This window comes from Rhincodon typus, chromosome 3 (genome assembly GCF_021869965.1).
Source record: "Rhincodon typus isolate 14 chromosome 3, sRhiTyp1.1, whole genome shotgun sequence".
Lineage (NCBI taxonomy): Eukaryota > Metazoa > Chordata > Chondrichthyes > Orectolobiformes > Rhincodontidae > Rhincodon > Rhincodon typus.
In genome coordinates this window covers 82,258,770-82,279,190 of record NC_063334.1, presented here as the reverse complement: position 1 = coordinate 82,279,190, position 20,421 = coordinate 82,258,770, and the positions used below count along the sequence as shown (strand labels likewise).

The following is a 20,421-nucleotide window of genomic DNA, read 5'->3' as shown; positions in this document are numbered from 1 at the left end:
TGTCCACCTGAGCCTCTGCCCTCATGATTTGTGAACCTGATCCCCAAATCTTCCCAAAAAACAAAATACTGCAGTTTCTGTAAATATGCAGTAAAATTTGAATGTGAAATAAATCTGAAATGCTGGAAATCTCAGATCTGGCAGCATGTTAACTCATTGTTTCAGATTATTGCTTCAGGTTGATGTCCTTTCATGAGTTCAATGAGCTTTCATCAGACTTTCTGATTGAAAAAAGGTTATCAAATTGAAACTGTTTCTGTCTCTATGGATGCTGCCAGACTTGCAGAATACTTCTGTATTTTCTTATGCATGCACACTGGGACTGGCCCAGGGGAAGATGTACCTGTACAAGCTGGATGAGGAACTCAAACAGAGCTGGGACTAATTCCAAATTAACTTGGCAGCGATGTGGAAACTACAATAAAATAGCAGAAAAAAGTACCATTGTTCACAAAATACTTTAGACAGATAAAATTTCCTATTCTCTATACCAATCAAGAGATGAAGTCGGAGCAAGGGAGAAGGTAATGAAATCCAAATTTTGGTTATTGTGCATGTATATGAATGTATGGATTATAGGATTGGAAAGATACAGGCAGAGTGTCAAATGGAAATGTGCTGAAAACAGAGTCTTGGCTCAAGGAAGGTCAGGACTGAATGCAGAACATTCTTGGGCATGAGGTGTTTGAAAAAGATAGGAAAGGAGGTGTATGGTAGTATTGGTTAATTAGAACATTGGAATGCTGGAGAAAGAGGATGTCCCAGAGGGTTCAAGGACAAAATCAATTTGGCTAGAGCTAAGAAACAAAATGGATGTGTTCATGTTGTTTCATACAGTCTATAGACCAGTGGGAAGCACTTAGACAAACCAGAAGGGAAATTACAGAGCTGCAAACATTATAGAGTAGTTACAATGGGGGACTTTAGCTCTAAAATAACTGTAGCATGTAGACAAGGTAGTGATAACATAAAAACTGAATTGCGGCAAATGTGCCTAGATTATGTTCAGGAAAATTTTTGTTAGCCATATGTGACAAGCCCAACAGATTCTGTTGGGGAGTTCTGAGGAAGGGTCACCGGACCTGAAGCGTTAACTCTGATTTCTCTTCACAGATGTTGCCAGATCTGCTGAGCTATTCCAGCAATTTCTGTTTTTGTCTTGCTTTCCCTGGTGGGACCTGGCTCGAGAAATTGTAGTGGGCCAAGTCCATCAGTTGTCAGTACGGGATCTTGACCATGTCATTAGTGAATACAACAAATCATAAGTATCTTTTGTGAAGCAGAAATAATCGATTCACAATAACAATTCAATACTAGGCAGTTCAAAGGCTCAGAGTTGATTTCCTCTCACTTTGAATTCCTTTAGTGCTGGCCAACATGCTCTTTGTACATAATATTGCATTTCATGGGCTATGTGGGCAGGTAAAGTTTTGCACTTAGTTTCCTCCTGCATTTGCGAAACATGGCTTCTGTTGCATACATGAGAATTATATCCATTATGTCAAAGGTCCATATACAGACATTCCATGGCCCTCCTTGGTGGAGTTCCCATCTCTCAGTATATGAAGGGCTGGGCTAACCTGTCATTTGTGCGTGATGTGAATGCTGACTGCTCACTTACCAAGGGTTTGTTCTGTTTCTGGTATTCCGCGCACAAGTCATTGACACAGTGACCAATGGATCGAACCATGGCAATTATCGCAACGATGACCATGGTGCAATGAAGATGCCGACAAATTGAGGAACAAATGCATTAGCAAGGTCAGGTGCAGCAGCAAACTTGGGTGGCTTTTTAAAAAATATTTTCTTGTGGAACGTGGACATCACTGGCTGGGCCAGCATTTATTGCCCGTTCTGAGATGGCCTTGAAAAGGGTGGTGGTGAGCTGCCTTTGTGACCTGTGACAGTCCATGTGCTTTAGCTAGACTCCATGCTGACAATCGGTGTCTGCATGAAGCTACAGCTGAAAGTCCCCTCATGATGTGAAGGAGGTACGGAAGGCCTACAGAATCCATCATCCTCAATGCTGTTCTCTCCAGATGAGTGAAACACAATGCTACCACAGAACTGTCATCTACTAGAGCAAGACTTGTAACCTGAAAGGATGATGATCATCCTATCCCATTGGAGTCAAGATGACACCTGCGATAAAGTTTTATGCATCTGACTTCTTTCTGGGCAGGAGGCTTTACCTGTATAGCTGGCTTCCCCCACTTGTAGAGTGCTTTAGGCTGTAGAGAATACCATGTCATAACAAGCTTAACTTCATCAATAGGAAAGGGTTTCATTCCATCAATGTACAAGTAATCTGTGACCATTAAATATCTTCAAAATCTGTGCCAGCTACCCTGGAAGTTGCCATGATGGCTGTACCCTTGTGATCTGTGTTGCTCCTGCTTCAAGGACGAGATGCCTGACAAGGAATGTTACTGGAAGACCAGGACTACTCTCTCTGGAACCATGACTACTGATTCCAGTTACACAACTGCCAAACCGAGACTGAGCCTAGATATAATGCAGATAACAAGGTGTAGATCAGGATGAATACAGCAGGCCAGGCAGCATCAGAGGAGCAGGAAAGCTGATGTTTCGGGTCTGGACCCTTCTTCAGAAATGGGGGAGGGGAAGGGGGCTCCGAAATAAATAGAGGGGGGAGGTGATGATAGAATGTGGATAGAGGAGCGGATAGGTGGAGAGAGGACGGACAGGTTAAGGAGGTGGGGATGAAGCCAGTAAAGGTGAGTGTAGGAGGGGAATTTGGATGGGGGTTGGTCAGTGAGGAGGGAGGGGTGACTAGGTGGGAGGGCAGACGGACAGGTCAAGGAGGCAGGGACGAAATGGGCTGGTCTTGGGATGAGGTCGGGGGTGGGGAGATTTTGAAGCTTGTGAAGTCCACATTGAGACCATTGGGCTGCAGGGTTCTGAAACAGAATATGAGGTGCTGTTCCTCCAGCCTTCAGGTGGCCTCATTGTGGCACTGGAGGAGGCCAAGGATAAAGGAGTGGGAGGGGGAGTTGAATTGGTTCGCGACTGGGAGGTGTTGTTGTTTGTCATGAACCGAGCGTAGGCGCTCCACAAAGCGGTCTCCAAGCCTCCGCTTGGTTTCCCCGATGTATGCTAATTCTGCTAATGTGATATATTGTATCCACTGATATCTATTTCAAGCCCACCTGCTCTCACCCACCTTCCTGCAAGAATGCCATTCCCTATTCCAATTCCTTTGCCTCCGCCGCATCTGCTCCCTTCACTCACCTTTTTACTGGCTTCATCCCCGCCTCCTTGACCTGTCCATCTTCTCTCCACCTATCTGCTCCTCTATCCACCTTCTATCATCGCCTCCCCCCTCTCTATTTATTTTGGAGCCCCCTTCCCCTCCCCCATTTCTGAAGAAGGGTCCAGACCCGAAACGTCAGCTTTCCTGCTCCTCTGATGCTGCCTGGCCTGATGTGTTCATCCAGCTCTACACCTTGTTATCTCAGACTCCAGCATCAGCAGATCCTACTATCTCTGGACATAATGCAGCCTATTCTGTACCAGGGCCATTGTAGAGCAGATGACTGGCCTCCTGAAATTGCGATTCTGATGCTTGGTTTGCTCTGGGGGTGTCCCTGTTGTTCAGTACAAAATGTGCTGGATATTCTTTCTGTGCTTTGCACAACTGGAGTGGGCAAAGAGGAGATGTGATGAATGCTGAAAAGCTGGGAAAGGCAAACAGCTTCAAGGAGGAAGATGAGGACATTGAGCAGAAGGAACCTTCAGAATGATAGAATTGAAGCAAATGCAGATTTTTTTGTTTTTGTTTTCTTCGCATTTTCTGTTTGTTCAATTGAAGTTAATGTTTTCAACTGTTTGAAGGCTTTCTGACTTGTGATGCCCCTGCATTGAACAATGACAAGTGCTTTAGCTGTACTAAGCATTAGGGAAGAGAAACACCTCCTCAGAACATTTTACCTGGTATGGTGCTTGTGCAGCTTGATTCTTTAAGCTGCAGTTACAATGACCATAGATCTGACAAGCGCTAATGTAAAGTAGCAATACATTTGCAAATGTGAGCTTATATTTCCAATGAAATATCACCCACGCCACCCTGTGTCTTAAAATTGCTATTTTTAATTTCCCTCCTGTTACACATTATGTGAAGGATTATTTGTGGCTGGCAGCAACTGACCTAGTGCACAGTTGGGCTTTAAATATGGCACCAGTGGCAAAATTTTGGAATGTCCTGGTAGTGGCAAGTACTTCCATTGCTGGTGAGTCGGTGATAGTGCAGTTGCGGATAGATGCATACTTAATGAGTTAGGCAGTAGAGAATTGCTTGAGAACTTCGTAGAGGTCACCATAAACGTTCCATGCAACTCCCCAAAATTGATACTTAGCTAAAATTTACTGAAAATTGGCTGAATGTTTTATCTGTTTAAAATTCAGAAATGACCAGGTATCTGAACCAGGCTGGCTTGCTATCATTACTGTACATAAATGCCTTTAATTTTCCTGCTTTACACAGCTCAAATAGTGTCCTTAGCCATCAATGCACAGTATAAATATTAATAACAGTTGACAAATATCTACTAATATCTAATCTAATATCTAATTACTAATAATAATATCTACTAAAGGCGTCTAACACATTTAGTGAAAACTGAACTAGATTCTGTCCACAGAGATAGTAGGAACTGCAGATGCTCCACAGCTGTTTCAAAAAAAGGTTTGGTTTAACATTTTTGGTTTCAAGGCTTAAAAATCTATCGCAACATTTAGATATAAAATTAAGTAAAATTGGTACTAAACTCAATTTCAGTATGCTATATTGTATGCGTATATTGCAGCACGAAAAATAGTGCACGCTGTTGCTTTGTATTTACTATGTCTTAAGTAGTTGTGTTTACATATGGACTTTTGTTGTGTAGATGATCCTGCTGTTTGGGCCAGTTTAATGGCAGCCTGTCACATGGAAAATACATTATCCCATTTAGAAAACACGAAACCAAAGCATACTGCATTAGAGGAGATGTTTGTCACAACAATCACCAGCAAGGGTAAGTGATTCATTTTATGAATTTAATTTACACAGGATGCATTTAAAGATTTATCTGTATTCTTTCATAGATATTTCCTAATCACCTGTTTCACAGTTGGTGTTCCACACCTCCTGAATAGGTAGGACTTGAACCCAGACCTTCTGACCCAGAGGTAGGGAGACAACCAATGTACCACAAGAGCTCTCTTAGAGCTCCATCGATCAGATGTTGGGGTGTTGTGTATCATTACTACACTTTTTTGGATGTATTTTCTAATCACCCTGTTCAAAGATGTTTTTACACGCCTCTGGAGTATGTGGAACCTAATCCCAGGCCTTCTCGCTGACAGGCAAGGACACTATCACTCTGCCACAAGAGACTGTAAAGTGCTACATAGATATTTTTCATCAACCTGTTCAGACATGCTTAAGACACACCTCTGGAGCAGGTGAGACTTGAACTCAGGTCTTCTGGTCCAGAGGTAGGGTCACTACTACTATGCCACAAGTGCCATAAAGCTTACTGCATCTGGTATTCTCAGGCAGTCTCCTATCCAAGTACTAACCAGGCCTGAATCTGCTTAGCTTCCATAATTGGATGAGATTTGGTGTTTTCCGATAATATGTCGCATATTTATTTATTTTTTTTTTATTTTAACCTATTTTTCTAATCAACCTATTCAGAACTTATTACACATCTCTACAGCCTCTCAGTCAAGGGGTAGGGAACTATCACTGCACCACAAGAAGGCCCCCAAAAAACACAGTGACGAGTGGTATTTGGAGAGTTGTTCTAGCAAATTGAGTACACGTCTTCTGTCAAACGTAATTCAGTAGAACAAAATGAGATTAAGAGACTGTTGAGGCCAGGATTTGAAGTCTGGACCCTCAGATTAGAAGTTTGATAGCCTGCTGACTAAGCCACCCAGGCCCATAGTGCTGCATACCTACTTTTGCTAGTCAGCCTGTTCAGAGATGTTATTACACGCCTCTGGAGCAGATCGGGTTTGAACCTGGGCATTGTTGCCCAGTGGCAGGGACACTACAAATATGCCATAGTCTGAGCACAGATTTTAATGTCTATGCTAAACTTAAGTGAGGACAAAGCTATCTGAAGTGGATGGGAAAGACACTTAGCAGCAAAAGCAATTGAGGAAAGTTGGCAGATGTTTAAGAAAATTGTTTGTGACTCACAGTAAAGATATAGCCCAGTGAGAAAAAGAATTCTAGGAAGGAGGTAAACCAACCATGATTAACTAGGGAAGTCGAAGCTTGCATCAAATTGAAAAAGAAATACAATGTAGCCAAGATTGGTGGTAAGCCTGATTTAGAAAAGTTTTTTGAAAACTAACAAAAGATGACCAAAAATGAAAGAATGGGAAGAAACTTTGATGGCAAACTTGCAAGAAAAATCAAATAAGACAGCAATATATAAAAAGGACAAGAGAAGCAAAAGTTAACGGGCCCCTTAGAGATTTAGGCAGGGGAAATAATAGTGAACGAGGAAAAGGCAAGGAAGTTGAATAAATACTTTCCATCAGTCTTCACGTAGGAGATGGAAGTAATGTTCTAAAATTACTAATAATTAAGGGGGAAAAGGAGGAAAGGAATTAGAGAAAAAGTACTAGGGAAACTAATGAGGCTAAAGACCAATAAGTCCGCAGGACCTGATGGGATGCATTCTAGAATATTAAAAGAAGGGACAGCAGCGTGGCTCAGTTGTTAGCATTGCTTTCTCATAGCACCAGGGACCCAGATTCGATCCTAGCATTGTCCGTATGGAGTTTACATGTTCCTCCCTGTGTCTGCGTGGGTTTCTACTGGGTGCTCTGGTCTCCTCTCACAGTCCAAAGATCTCCAGGTTAGGCGGGAAATGTGAGTTTATGGAAATAGGACAGGGGCCAAGGTCTGGGCAGACTTGATGGACCAAATGGGCTTTTTCTGCACTGTAGGGATTCTATGATTCTAAGTAGCTACAGAGATGGTGGGTGCACTGGTAGGAATTCTTAGATACTGGGAAAATCTCAGACAATTGGAAAACTGCCAGTGTAACACCCTTCATATAAAAAGAGAAGGAGACAAAACAGGAAGTAACTGTCAGCCAGTGATCTTCAGGTCTGTAACTGGGAAAGTGCCGGAGTTTCTTGTAAAGGATCTAGTTGTAGAGCATTTAGAAATGCGTACTACGATTTGTTAAAGGATTAATATCTGTTCTGCTGACATGTAAGAAATTAGGTGCTTCATGGTAGCCCCTGTCTCGCAGACAAAATGCGGTAATCTAATTATACTCTGCTCTCTGTAAATGTTGAATTAAGGCTAAAAGGATAAGGAACTATCTAGTCTTACACATTGTTTTTGGGCGGCTGACCTTTGTTCTACTGTTAGGTGATTAAGTTACGTACTATCACTGTTGCTAGGCATGTGACTATGGGGGAGTAAAACATTGTATCTTGCATACATGACTGACTGTGATGTAAAATCCTATATAAAGGGAGGACGGTTCCCTTAATAGAGAGCATCGCTTGACACGGCTCCGCAAGCCCTGCGAAGATTAAATGATCCTCCAAAGCTTGTACTTGCTTAAATAAACTGTGGCTATTCACAGAAGTTGGCGTATTGCATTTGTATCAAGTGCGTAGGAATCGCCTAAAAGGGAACCTTACAGATTGAGCAGAGTCAGCATGCCTTCACGAAGGGGATACTATGCCTAGTGAATGCATTCAAATTCTTTTGAGAAGATGAGCAGAATACGTAAAAGGGAAATTGACAAGCAACCACACATTAGGCTTCTTAGGAAGATAAGTGCTCATGGTGTTGGAAATAATATATTAGTATGAGAGAGGATTAGCTAACAATTAAAAGACAGAATTTGGATAAGGGGGGCATTTTTAGGACAGCAATTTATTGATGCTGCAGGGATCACTACTGCTGCCATAATTATTTACAATATACATTTTATGACCTGGAAGAGGTAAATGGTACTGTAGTCAAGTTTGTGACTGGCACAAAAATAGGTGTAAAGGCAAGTGATAAGGATGACAGTAAGAAATGACAGAAGGACATAGACAGGTTTGGCGAGTCGGTAAAAACTTGCCAGATGGAATATAATGTGGGAATATGAGGTTACACACTTTTTAGTAGGAAGAACTGAGGAGTGAATATTAGTTAGATGGAAAAAGACTTCAGAAAGCTACAGCACAGAGGAATTAGTGAGTTTTCTTGTGCATAAATCGCAAATAGCTAGCACCCAAGTTCAGGCAAAAAAGATGGAAAATGGAATGTTTCCCTCTTATTTCTAAGGTAATAGAGTATAAAGATAGGGAGATTTTGCTAAAGCCATTCAAACCACAACTGCAATACTGTGAATAGTTTTGGGCCTCTTATTTAAGGAAAGATATACTGGCATTGGAGAGGCAGTCCACAAAATTTTCACGAGGCTGGCCCTGGTTATGAGGGGACTGTCTTATGAAGAGAGGTTGAGTAAGTTGGGCCTGTACTCATTGGAGCTTAGAAGAATGAGAAATGACCTTGTTTAAACTTGCTTGATTCTTAGGGGATTGACAGGGTAGATGCAGAAAAGTAGTTTTCTTTGTAGGAGGACCAGAGGCTGTAATCTCAAAATTATGGGTCACATATTTAGGACTCCGATGAATTTCTTCTCTGGGGGTTGTGAATTCCACAAAATTCTTAGCTTCAATAGACTTCTGTAGCAATGTCATGAAGTACATTCAAGGCTGAGAGCCAAATTTTTAATCAGAAAGGGAATCGAGGGTTAGGAGAAAAGGTAGGAAATTGGAGTTGAGGATTATCCATAATCTCATTGAGTGATGGGACAGACTTGGTGGTTGGACTATTTCTGCTCCTACAGTTTATGGTCTTCTGATCATCAACCCAATTTATCGGTAAATTGCTTGCCTGACCATCATGTTATTACCTACCCCTGTTCTTACCTCTCAATGTTTCTCGAGATCTTCATACTTTTATAACCTTATTTATGATTTGACTTATCCAGGTCAATTTACGACTTCTTCTCAGTGTGCCTTCTAGTCAGAATGTAAATAAATTTTGTAATTATTTTCCGTTGTCTTTTACATTAGCCTGTTATTGCTTACTTTTTGTACTGTTTTTGAGGCAGTAGTGTTCTCTTGTCGTTTATAATTTAACTTCTGTTATTCTGTAGTTGAAACAGTGAAGACCATGCCAACTCCTTATCTTCAATCCCTGGAGAACTGGTCTCTGCAACAAGCTGTAACTGGGTTAAAAGAAGTGGGCAGGCATTCTGAAGCTGAAGCCTTCTGCACTAAAGTACTGTCTAAATCAAAAAGCAATTTTATATATGCAACAGTTTATTATATTGTCTGCAATGTGATTTCACTGTATTAATAATCTTGGACTAAAGATGCCAAAAGCTTTTAATTGTTATATTTTATATTAAAACATATAAATTATATTACAACATTATATAACTATGCAGTTTCAGATCTAGAAACTTAATAAATGTCCTAGTATACAATTTTTTATATCTGTAATAGGCTACTGACATTGTTTTATGATTTGATGTAACAACAGTAACTTGCATGCATTTTAATGTTGGAACTACAGTGCATCACAGAATTCTGGAACTGTACGCACCTCTGCCACACGCACTTTTTTGCTTTTCTGTTTGGTCTTCTTTATTTAGATTCTAAAGAGGCACCCAGACCATCCCATGGTGTTCCTATTGCTGAGACAGGTTCAATGTGAACAGCTGTTGCTTTCACAGCAGCGGCTTCCAGATACAGTTTTAGGAGAACTGAAAAAGGCAGTGATGTCGAACTTCACATCAGTGACCGCTTGGCATGTAAGTTTTTTTTATTTATATTTGTGTCTTCCTGCAATAACTTTTTTAAAAGTTTGATTTATGATTTAGGCTGTCTGAGCACTAGGTTTCATGGCAATAATTTTTAAAAATACTTCTATTTTTCTGTTCATTATATTCACTGTATTCTGCATTCTAGATCAAACTTCTTAAACTTTGAAGAATTCTATGTCAATCATTAGTTTCTTTTTCACATGAACATTGAGAACCATCAAAATGTTATCTTTAATTATTGTCATCTGAAGTTCAAAAATAAGGGGTTATGTTCTTCACAGAGAAAGAATGGAAGAAAACTCCAGGGGAGTATAAAAACCATCATACAGTTGCTGACATCATGCCCTGTTCCTATGCTGTATATTCTGTGTAAGAGTGAAAGCATGCACTGGATATGTAGAAATATTCCCACATTGCTTTGTGGTCTCATAGGGCAGGTGGGCATTCAGGCTTGCAGATGTACACCTGATTGTCCTAACATCAAGGAACCAACCCATGGTCCCACTATTTTAGGTGTGTCAGAAGTGGAATTCTTGAACTGGCACATTGCTTTCTTCATACACCAGTTTCAAATCCAATATGGATTTTCTATTTCAGATTAATTTTATAATAAAGGTGGGTATGTACTCAGTGGTGGCTATAAGGATGGTCGGGGGATGCGGGCAATCTCATTAAACCTTACAGATAGTGAGAGGCCTGGATAAAGTGAATGTGGAAAACCTGTTGCCACTAATATGAGAGACTAGGATCCGAGCATACAGTCTCGGAATGAAGGGATGACACTTTAGAACTGAGATGAGGAATTTCTTCAGCAGAGGGTGGTGAATCTGTGGAATGCATTGCTGCAGAAGGCTGTGGAGACCAAGTCTTTGAGTGTATTTAAGACAGATAGATAGGTTCTGGATTAGTAAGGACATAAAGGGTTATGGGGAGAAGGCAGGAGAATGGGATTGAGAAACCTATCAGTCAGGACCTAATAGTGGAGCAGACATAATGGGTCAAATGGCCAAATTCTACTCTTGTATCTTATGACCTTATGGAGGCAATCTAGAAACTGTATTGTCTTTGTCTTTGATAACATTTATTTGATGTCAGATCTGTGGTCTGGATTTGTAGTCAGCAAAACAAGGGTGCTGATTGCAGGCATCAAAGAAAGTCTCATTGAGAGATCTAGCAATCACTATGGCATGAGCTTTTGAGTCTTTTGACATGAAATTGATGATAGTATTGCTTAATGGTGATTGTCAGTGTCAAGCTGCAATGATGTCACCAAGCTACTTAATCAGCTGAATTCATTGAAGAATACTCCCAGCCACCAGGAAACAAATTCTATTCATTAGTCAAAATGATAATTAACAACATTCCATAAATATGTAATTTGTTTCTGAAGCTTATTGGTCGTGCAGTAGTAGTTATGTCTCCGATTACCAAACAAAAACTCCAGTTATACCTCATTGAACAAGGTGTAATTTTTATGGAGGTTCTAGCAGGGATATAAGAATGGAAGTGGAGACAATTTTGCCCAATCCATTGATTTTTCTCTTTGCTGATTCTGACTGGGGTATTGGGGAGGATCCACAGCACAAGCTGTGGCAAAGCAGTGGATGACAGACTGAAATTTCAGAATTTCTGTCATTGTGTTAAACTCTGAAGTTGTGGTCAAGTTTGGTGGGGTTATGACCATGAGGGCTGTCAGCAGTGAAAGTTTGCCATGGAGCACAATTGTTTTTCTCTACCTTTTTAATGAGTATTCGAACTCTAAAGTTCAGTGTGTTTTTAAACCTAGAAACTGCTTGGTACATTTCCTTAGGTGGAATTTTTTGCTGATATTTATTAGATTACCTTTCATTAACAATTTATGAAGAGTTTATATTGCATTCTTAATACCATTCATAGAAAGTTAAAACTTAGAACTTCATTGAAAATAAATCTATCATTGAATCATCACTTAAATGCCACTATTTGTACATACAGTCTCAAGCATCCATTTAAGCCATGTAAATGAACATGTCCATTTTCAACTCTGCTTCAGAAGAATTTCAGAACCTAATTTAATGTTAGCAAATCAACATCAACTGGCAGGATGTCAGGTGTTAAACATATGATTGACTGAAATCTATGCTCATCTTTTAATCTGTTTCCATCTAGTGGCTGGCAGAAGTATATAAATCTCAGGGTTTAATGATAGCAGCAGAAATGTGTTACAGGCAAGGATTGCAACTATCTTCACAACAAGGCGATATGAATGGCAAACTGTCAAGTCTGCTCAGATTAGCATTGCTCGCCCTCTCACTCAGTACGGTAAGAATTTTGTTAACTGCAACTGGAATTTTTTTGTGCTTGCATACTATAAGCAAATGTTTTCTTGTTTTCTTGTTTTGTTGAAACCCTGATTGTAACTGCATGCTGAACCTTGTGGTTAGAAGCTTGATTCTGTTGCTACCTAATGCTTTAATAGAACAATTGATTTTAACAAGTATTTTTAATGTTTTTAACTCTTCCTAAATGTTATGATATAAGAGCTGTTTTCTGTCCTTAGGTGAACTCAGTCTAAATTCAGTTCAGAACTTTTAAAGTGCACTGAATATATCCAGTGAGAATTTAAAGGGCTACATTATATGCTATTTTATATAAGTTGATGTATGCAGCAATAAAGTGCGGCTACATCCAAATTTCCTTGTTAGTAAAGAATGTTTGAATTTTTATTCTGGAAAGTATCATAAATAAAACTGTTACATAGCTATTTTATTTGGAAGAAATGGTTATGATTATTTGAACCTTGAATATAAAAGATTTCTCCTTCTCTTCCCCCAAATGGTGTAATTTTATTTTTGTCCTAGCAATTTCCTGTTTGTAGCAGCAAGGATGGAATGTACCTATTTGTCACTTGCATCAAATCTCCAAAGAAAGCTTTGGTGTGTGTGACCCTTCAACTCTGTCTTCCTCCATTTGAAGAAGCAAGCCAAGGTTTCTCCTTTACATCTCCCATAGTATCATATTTCAAATCTTGAGCTTGCATCAAGGAAACTTAAAGCTATAAATTTGCATCCTACACAAGTCAGTTCAACTATCATAGATAAAATAGCACCAGGAGCAGCAGCCATCTCTTTTTAATTCTGCTCATAATTGCCTAATTTTATACACCTTAATCAAATCTCCCCTCAAGCTCCTTTACTCCAAGATGGACAACCTCAGCTTCTTAAACTGACCTTGTAACTAAAATCACTGATCCCTGGAACTGATCTGTTAAATCTCCTCCACACCTCAACGACCACTGATATCCATTGCAATGTGCAGTGACCAGACTGGATGCGATGCTCTGGTTGTAGTGTAATACTTTATAAGAGGAAAATTTGACGTGGTCTTGTATTCGATACCTCTATTTATGAAGTCCCAGATCTCACTTGCTTTGCTGCTTGCCATTCAACTTGATATTATTCATTAGCTTCCTCATGTTCCCTTACACATTTTTTTTTTCTCTGCCGCTCTCTCACTCTCGCATTCGCTCTCTTTTCCCCCCCGCCCCCCCCACTTCCTTACTAAGCATAACATCTCTGAATCTTGACCCTACACTGAAGTTTTAATGCTGTAATTCCATTTCCCCATTATTACAAAATGAAGGTGTATCTAGATTCACTTTTCCCAAGGACCACATATAAACAATGGTGACGTATAGGTGGCTGCATCAAGTGTGATACCAAGTCAAAGAGTTTGTTTATTTTAAACAAGCATCTTCTAAAATCATTATCAGTAACTCTATGTTGGTAATTGAATCAATTGCAGATCACCAGTGTTCTCATCTCTGGAGGGTAATGCTTCATATTTGAATAAAGGTGTCTTTGGTCATACTATATATATCCACCGAGCTGGTTCGTTGTTCCGCATTTCACATCCAAAGAGTAGCCCAGTGTAACCAAATTATGCATGTTGAACTATGTGAATTCAAGTGCAAATTCCTTTGAGGAGTTTTAGGATTTTATAACTTGCATTGTTTCCTAACCTTTTGAATATCTTAAGGTTAAATCTTAAAATGTGGCTGCTTGCTTGCTGAATAAAGTTTTAATGGCTGACAGATCCAAAGGTTGCCTACCATCCTAACAGTAACACTTTTTAGGACTAAAAACAGGCAAAACATTTAAAATTAGTTGTGTTAAGTCATTGATTTATCTGTTGGAATGATTGAAGAAGCTTTCCTTTTAAATATATCCCAATGTTATTGTTTGGATGAAAGTAGCAATCATGACATTTACTAGCTAGTCCATTATAGTGAGTAATTGCCATAGACTATGACAAGTGAACATTCAACTAATGATAACGGGTAATAAAATGTTTTTAAAGAGTAGCATGAAATTTAATTTTGAGATCAATCCAGTGCAGAATAACTTCTTTAAAAAGTACTGCACTTTTCTCCTGCTGCGACCAATCTACTGTCTTTGGCTATGAAACCCTATCAAAATTCACATACTCGGTTATAAACACTTGGATCCACCAGACAGCAATATCTTCCTCCATTGTACCTACCTTAAATTTAATTTGAGAATTTCTGTTAGGGTGTTTTTGAGAATGTTCACCTTGCCTGATATGATCATATGTGTAAATACTTGCCATCTTTCAAGATTTTTTATTTGAATATGCACCTGTTAAACTTGTTAATCTTTAATAAACAATATAGATTTTTCAATATTCAGCACAAATTGTCTTTTTTTAAACTTGCATTAAAATTGGAGTCTAAAAGATTAACAAACCTGTAGGAAAAGAGAGCAGGAACACTAATCGATACATTACATAAGTGCTTTTGAAAAGCTGTAAACTGGTCAGGATTCTATAAAGTGAGCACCACCAGTTTTTGTCAATTTCAGATCTGTTGGATTTGCTTATTATTGTCTGGTCAATTTAGATTCCGTATTTCCATCATGGATTTTAATATAAGTTTTCAAATATAATGCGTTCAGTTTTAAATGAAGTTTCTCCTTACTACTTGTCAATAACATAAAATAGATTAAACATTAAACCTGAAATGTGACCTTTTGCTGTACCTGCCAAATTTAAAACCTCCAATTTAATGGATTGAACATTATTATGTATATAAACTTCACATTTGAATTTCTTTTTTATTAGATTAAACTTCAAAGCAATCGATGGGCATCACTAGTCAAAGAAGCAACCGGTGAAGCTCAAAAGATCTCTTTTTGTCCTCTTGCTGGTCTATTCCAAGCACTGCTGCAATTTGTAGTTAAAATGGGAGCAAGGTAATATTACATATTTATATTTCAGATTCCATGAAATGCTATAAATAAGTAGTCCTCTACTTATTTCTTTATTTTTAAGAATATTTCAGTGCATCCAACTAACTAGAAACATACACTAGGTATTCATAGGAAGGTATTAAAATTCTTGAAGTTTGCCTTAAACCAACATCTGTAATTTGGAGTAGACAAATGAAATTTGTAAATGTGTACAAGCTAAAGTTTGTTAAATAGCATTTGTTAATGAATAAAATATTAATTTTAGAGAACAGTTAAGTATCAACCACATTACTGTGGTTCTGGAGTCGCATGTCAGCCAGACCCAGGTAAAATGGCAGATTTCCTTCTCTAAAGAACATTATTAAACCAGATAGGTCTTTACAACAATCACTAAATGGTCACTATTAGACTAGCTTTTTTTACTCCAGATTTTTATTGAATTCAAAATTTCCATGTGCCTTGGAGATTTTGAACCAGCATCTCCATCACATTAATCAAAGAAAAGTACTGCAGATCTAGTGTCCCAAGTCCAGCAGTCTTCAGCTCCATTCATCAGCGACCTTTGCTCCAGTATAATGTCAGAAATGTTGATGTTCATCGACAATTGTGCAATGTTCAGCACCATTTGTGATTCCTCAGGTACTGAACCAGTCCATGTCTGAATTCCACAAAAGCTGGACAATATCCAGTCTTGATCTGAGAAGTAGCAAGTAACATTTGTACCATGCTGACAAAGGGTCTCCAGACTTGCAACTGCAACTTGATTTTTCTTTCCAGTGATGTTGACAGATCTGCTGAGTTTCTTTAGCACTATCGTTTGCTTTGGAGTACTAGTCCAGTGACATTACCACTGTACCACTGCCTCCCCAAAGTTGACAGGGTCAAAGGGCTCGCCATGAGCATGGGTGGGAGAGTTAATATGAAAGGAAGCTTTAGTGAGGATAAGAGGGCTGTGATTTCTGAGGAGAAAAGGTAAGGGAGTATTGGTGGTGCCTGAAGTATAATTGAAGCTGTTGAGGAAAGAAAAGAAGGACCAATATTTCATGGAAATTTGGGACAGTTAAATGAAATGATAAGGAATGAAGATTTTTTTAAGGAGAAAACTTAGGAAATAGATAAGAATGTCGAACAATATGACGGAAGAAAGGCTCCCAAAAAAAAGAGGAGAGAGACTAATTCTTGACAAAAACAAAGTTGCTGGAAAAGCTCAGCAGGTCTGGCAGCATCTGTGAAGGAAAAAACCGAATTAACGTTTCGGGTCCAGTGACCCTTCCTCAGAACTGATTCTTGACAGTGTGATGAGGTGATTTGCATGGGGTAGGTAGTGGAAAATATATTCAGTCTTTTGACTTTAACTTACTGACTTTATTTCTAAATTTTTGAGGACTTAAGTGGCTAAATTGTTCAAATGAATTGATTTTATTTTACTGCCCTACAGGGAAACACGACGGCTGCTCGAGAGAGTGGTATATCAGCCAGGTTACACGGAAAGCATTGCATCAGTTGGCCGTTGGTACCTCCTCCGACATTTGTGGGCCAAAAATGATGATGAACTTATCACAGTAAGTTTAAACAATTGGCACCTATTTTGTTTATAAACTAGGAGCATTGTGCAGTTTTGTTGCTAGCACTGGTCTTTGCTTAAAAAGCTACAGTGAAATTTAACAGAATTGTTTTCAAGACAACAAGGTGCAGGGCTGGATGAACACAGCAGGCCAAGCAGCATCACAGGAGCAAAGAGGCTGACGTTTCGGGCCTAGACCCTTCATCAGAATTGTTTTCAATTTCATTTTGTCCTTTTTTTTTATTTGCTCATGTGATATGGGCCTCACTGGCTAAGACAACATTTATTGTTCATCCATATTTGCTTAGAGGGCAGTTAAGAGTCAACTGCATTGCAGTGGTCTGGAGTCATATGTAGGCCAGACCAGGTAAGGATGGTGGATTTCTTGCCTTAAAGGGTATTAGACCATTGCTAAATAAAAACCAAAAGAACTTCAGATGCTGTAAGTCAGAAACAAAAACAGGAGTTTCTGGGAAAACTCAGCGGGTCTGGCAGTATCTGTAAAGAGAAATCAGAGTTAACGTTTTGGGTCCTGTGATCCTTCCTCGGAATAGGGAAGGGTCACCAGCACTGTTTTCCAGCAGCTCCTGTTCTTGTATAATACCATTGCTGTTGTGGAGTCTTGTAATGTGCAAATTTGATGCTGAGATTGCCTACAAGTCAAACGTTAATTCACTAACTGTGAAAATACTGAGGTTGTGAAATGTACAACATGAACACACGTTCTTTTTATAGCTTTATTGTTTTAGCAAGAGGAGCGACGGTGTAGTGGCATGTCAATGGGCATGTAATCCAGAACCCTGGGCTGCACTGATGGGTATTTACAACAATTGACAGTGTTTACATCAACATCATTAGGCCAGCTTTTTATTCCATTGTTACTGAATTCAAATTTTGCCATTTTTTAAAAATTCATTCATGGGACACTTGTGTCACTGGCTAGATCAGTATTTATTGTTCATCTTAGTTGCCCAGAGGTCAATTAAGAGTCACACTGCTGTGGAGTCCCATGTAGGCCTGACTGGGGTACGGATGGCAGTTACCTCCCCTAAAGGACTTTTGTGAACTAGCTGGGTTTCTCTAACAATCAACACGGTCATCAATAACTCTTAGTTCCAGAATTTTTTTTTTTTTACTGAATTCAGATTCCACTGTCCGCCACAGCAGGCTTCAAACCCGAGGTTTTGGAAGATTACCTGGCTCTCTGAATTACTAATCCAGTACCATCACCTTCCCCAATTTAGAGGCCAGTAGATGGGCAGCATTCTCTGCTCTCTACATGTATGACGATGGGATTCAAACCCATTAGCCTGGGGTTTCAGGGTCCAGTGACAGTACCACTATGCCGCCACCCCTCCTTGCTAAGATAATCAAGCCATACAAAAGGTTTTAGAAAAAGTATGTTTAAATTTGTACCATTCACAACCTCAGTGCCTTACTGAAAGTACTTCTCAGTTAGAGAATTACTTTTGAATTGTAGACGCTGTTAGCGGGAATCTCAGCATCAAATTTGCACATTACAGGACTCCACAAACGGCAATGGTCTGAATAATTTTCACGCTGTTTTACTGGTTTTGGTTATTGAATCAATGCTAACAATGACTCTACTTGCTAAACAGAATATTAGCCTATGTGTAAAATAAAATGAAGACAAGATTTAGTTGGTTGGAAACACTTTGCCTCCCCTTAAGGCCAGATTAATGGCGAAGTGGTATTATCACTAGACTGTTATTCCAGAGACCCAGATAATGTTCTGGGGACCCGAGTTCGAATCCCACCACGGCAGATGGTGGAATTTGAATTCACTAAATATCTGGAATTGTGAATCCATTGTCGTTTGTTGGAAAAACCCATCTGGTTCACTAATGTCCTTTATGGAAGGAAACTGCCATCCTTACCAGGTCAGGGCTGCATGTGACTCCAGACCCACAGCGATGCGGTTGACTCATAACTGCCCAATTAGGGATGGACCAATAAATGCTGCCTGGCCAGCGACGCCCTCATTCCGTGAATGAATAAAAAAAACCCACTATCCTTTAAAATTCTCACTGTCTTTCATAGAAGTGAAGGATGGTCACTGGACTCAAAATGTTAACTCTGTTTTTCTCCAAAGATACTGCCAGAGTTTCTCCAGCTGTTTCTCTTTTTTTTTAAATTTATTTCATTGTTTTCTTCTTTATTTTCCTCATTCTCTCATGCCCACAGCTCAGAGTGAGCTCACTTGTGGAAGCCTGCTATTGGTTTGACTGAGCTTAGCTAATTCGGCACAAACTAGGTGTACAACATGGGATTTAGCTGGTATTTGAGGATCATGCCGGATAAATGTCATTACAAGCTCCCAAGAATATGTTCACTTATTCAAAACTTTGTTTTAAATGAATTTACTGTGCTTTCAGGTATTACTTCAAAATGCCAAAATGAAAGGAGATTCTAGAGTTGAAGAGCTGCACAAGAAGCTTATTGAATCATCCTAATAACTAAACAAGAACAAAGATTGAACTCCAATGCATGCACACTAAAGTCTTGCATTGTAATTTATAGATGCAGCCACCATATTACTCAGATTTCTGGTTGTCAAAAAGCAGTAGCTATGGCTGGCTTTTTTGAAGCAATTTGAATACAGTACGATTTGTTGCACTTTGGCTATATTGAAAAAGACTGCGAATATTTAGACTAGTTTTCTCTTCTGCCATCATATTTCCTGCACTTTTCATCTTAAAAGCTGAAAATTTAAATATACCATCATGACTGGGAAGCATGCAGATTTCTTTATTTCTGATTGAATGCCTTCATTTTAACTTCACCAATGATCTGTATTATTATAGTATAAATACACCGAAACAATCATGTTTGAACATTTTGTTGCAAAGTTTAATGTAATGTTACGATTAAACTATGTACTCCTATCATGATTTCCTATTGAAGCCTGTAGGCATGTTTGCATTTTGTTGAATTTTTTTCTTTTTGTTTCACTAGTCGTTTAAGACAGAAATATCATTTGTGCTTTGCATCAAATGTATTTAATTTTGTCAAATTACTATGCAATAACAACCATTTCTGTATTGAACTGGAATAATCTTCTGAAATGCTGCTTCAATTAAGATAAAAAACTTGATCCATAGAAATCCTTAAATACTTTTAAAGATGGATCTTATTGGCAAAAAAAAGTGTTGCAATATCTCTTCCCTACAGCTTTGCTTCATGTGGCTCTGTGTCTAATTGAACCAATAAAAATGCAGAGGACTTTGTTGCAATTGTGCTCTACTCTGGGCCCATAGTGGGACCTTATTTTTAAACAAGTGTACAAAATGGATGGTTAAAACCAAAATAGAAAAATTAAGGACAAGTCAACTAAATCCAAGCGAGCAGAGAATACGTGCCTTGACAGTCTGCACTGTCAGTTGCAGAACAGGTAACTTAAAATTGTGTCATAGAGTCACACAGCATGGAAACAGACTCTTTGGTCCCACCAGCCTATGCCAACCAATTTTCCCCAAATTAACCTAGTCCCATTTGCCTTCGTTTGGCCCATATCTGTTTAAACCTTTCCTGTTCCTGTGTCTGCCCAAATGTTTTTCAAATGTTGTAATTGTACCTATATCTACCACTTCCTCTGGCAGTTCATTCCACACAGGAACCACCCTCTGTAGGGAAATAGTTGTCCCTCAGGTCCCTTTTAAATCTTTCTCTTCTCACCTTGAAAATATACCCTCTAGTTTTGAATGCCCCCATCCCCCATCCG

General features: G+C 39.2%; 1 protein-coding gene across 1 annotated transcript in view; it reads left to right on the top strand.

Moving 5' to 3' along the window:
- Positions 1 to 19,933, top strand: part of LOC109913347 (tetratricopeptide repeat protein 37) — a 74,620-nt gene extending 54,687 nt beyond the window's left edge. Inside the window, exons 23-29 of the mRNA XM_020512846.2 lie at positions 4,908 to 5,036; positions 9,198 to 9,322; positions 9,699 to 9,857; positions 12,018 to 12,170; positions 14,988 to 15,118; positions 16,554 to 16,677; positions 19,076 to 19,933. Coding sequence (XP_020368435.2) covers positions 4,908 to 5,036; positions 9,198 to 9,322; positions 9,699 to 9,857; positions 12,018 to 12,170; positions 14,988 to 15,118; positions 16,554 to 16,677; positions 19,076 to 19,153 — 899 coding nt within the window. The 3' untranslated portion in view covers positions 19,154 to 19,933. The remainder of the gene's footprint in view (positions 1 to 4,907; positions 5,037 to 9,197; positions 9,323 to 9,698; positions 9,858 to 12,017; positions 12,171 to 14,987; positions 15,119 to 16,553; positions 16,678 to 19,075) is intronic.
- The last annotated feature ends 488 nt before the right edge of the window (positions 19,934 to 20,421 follow it).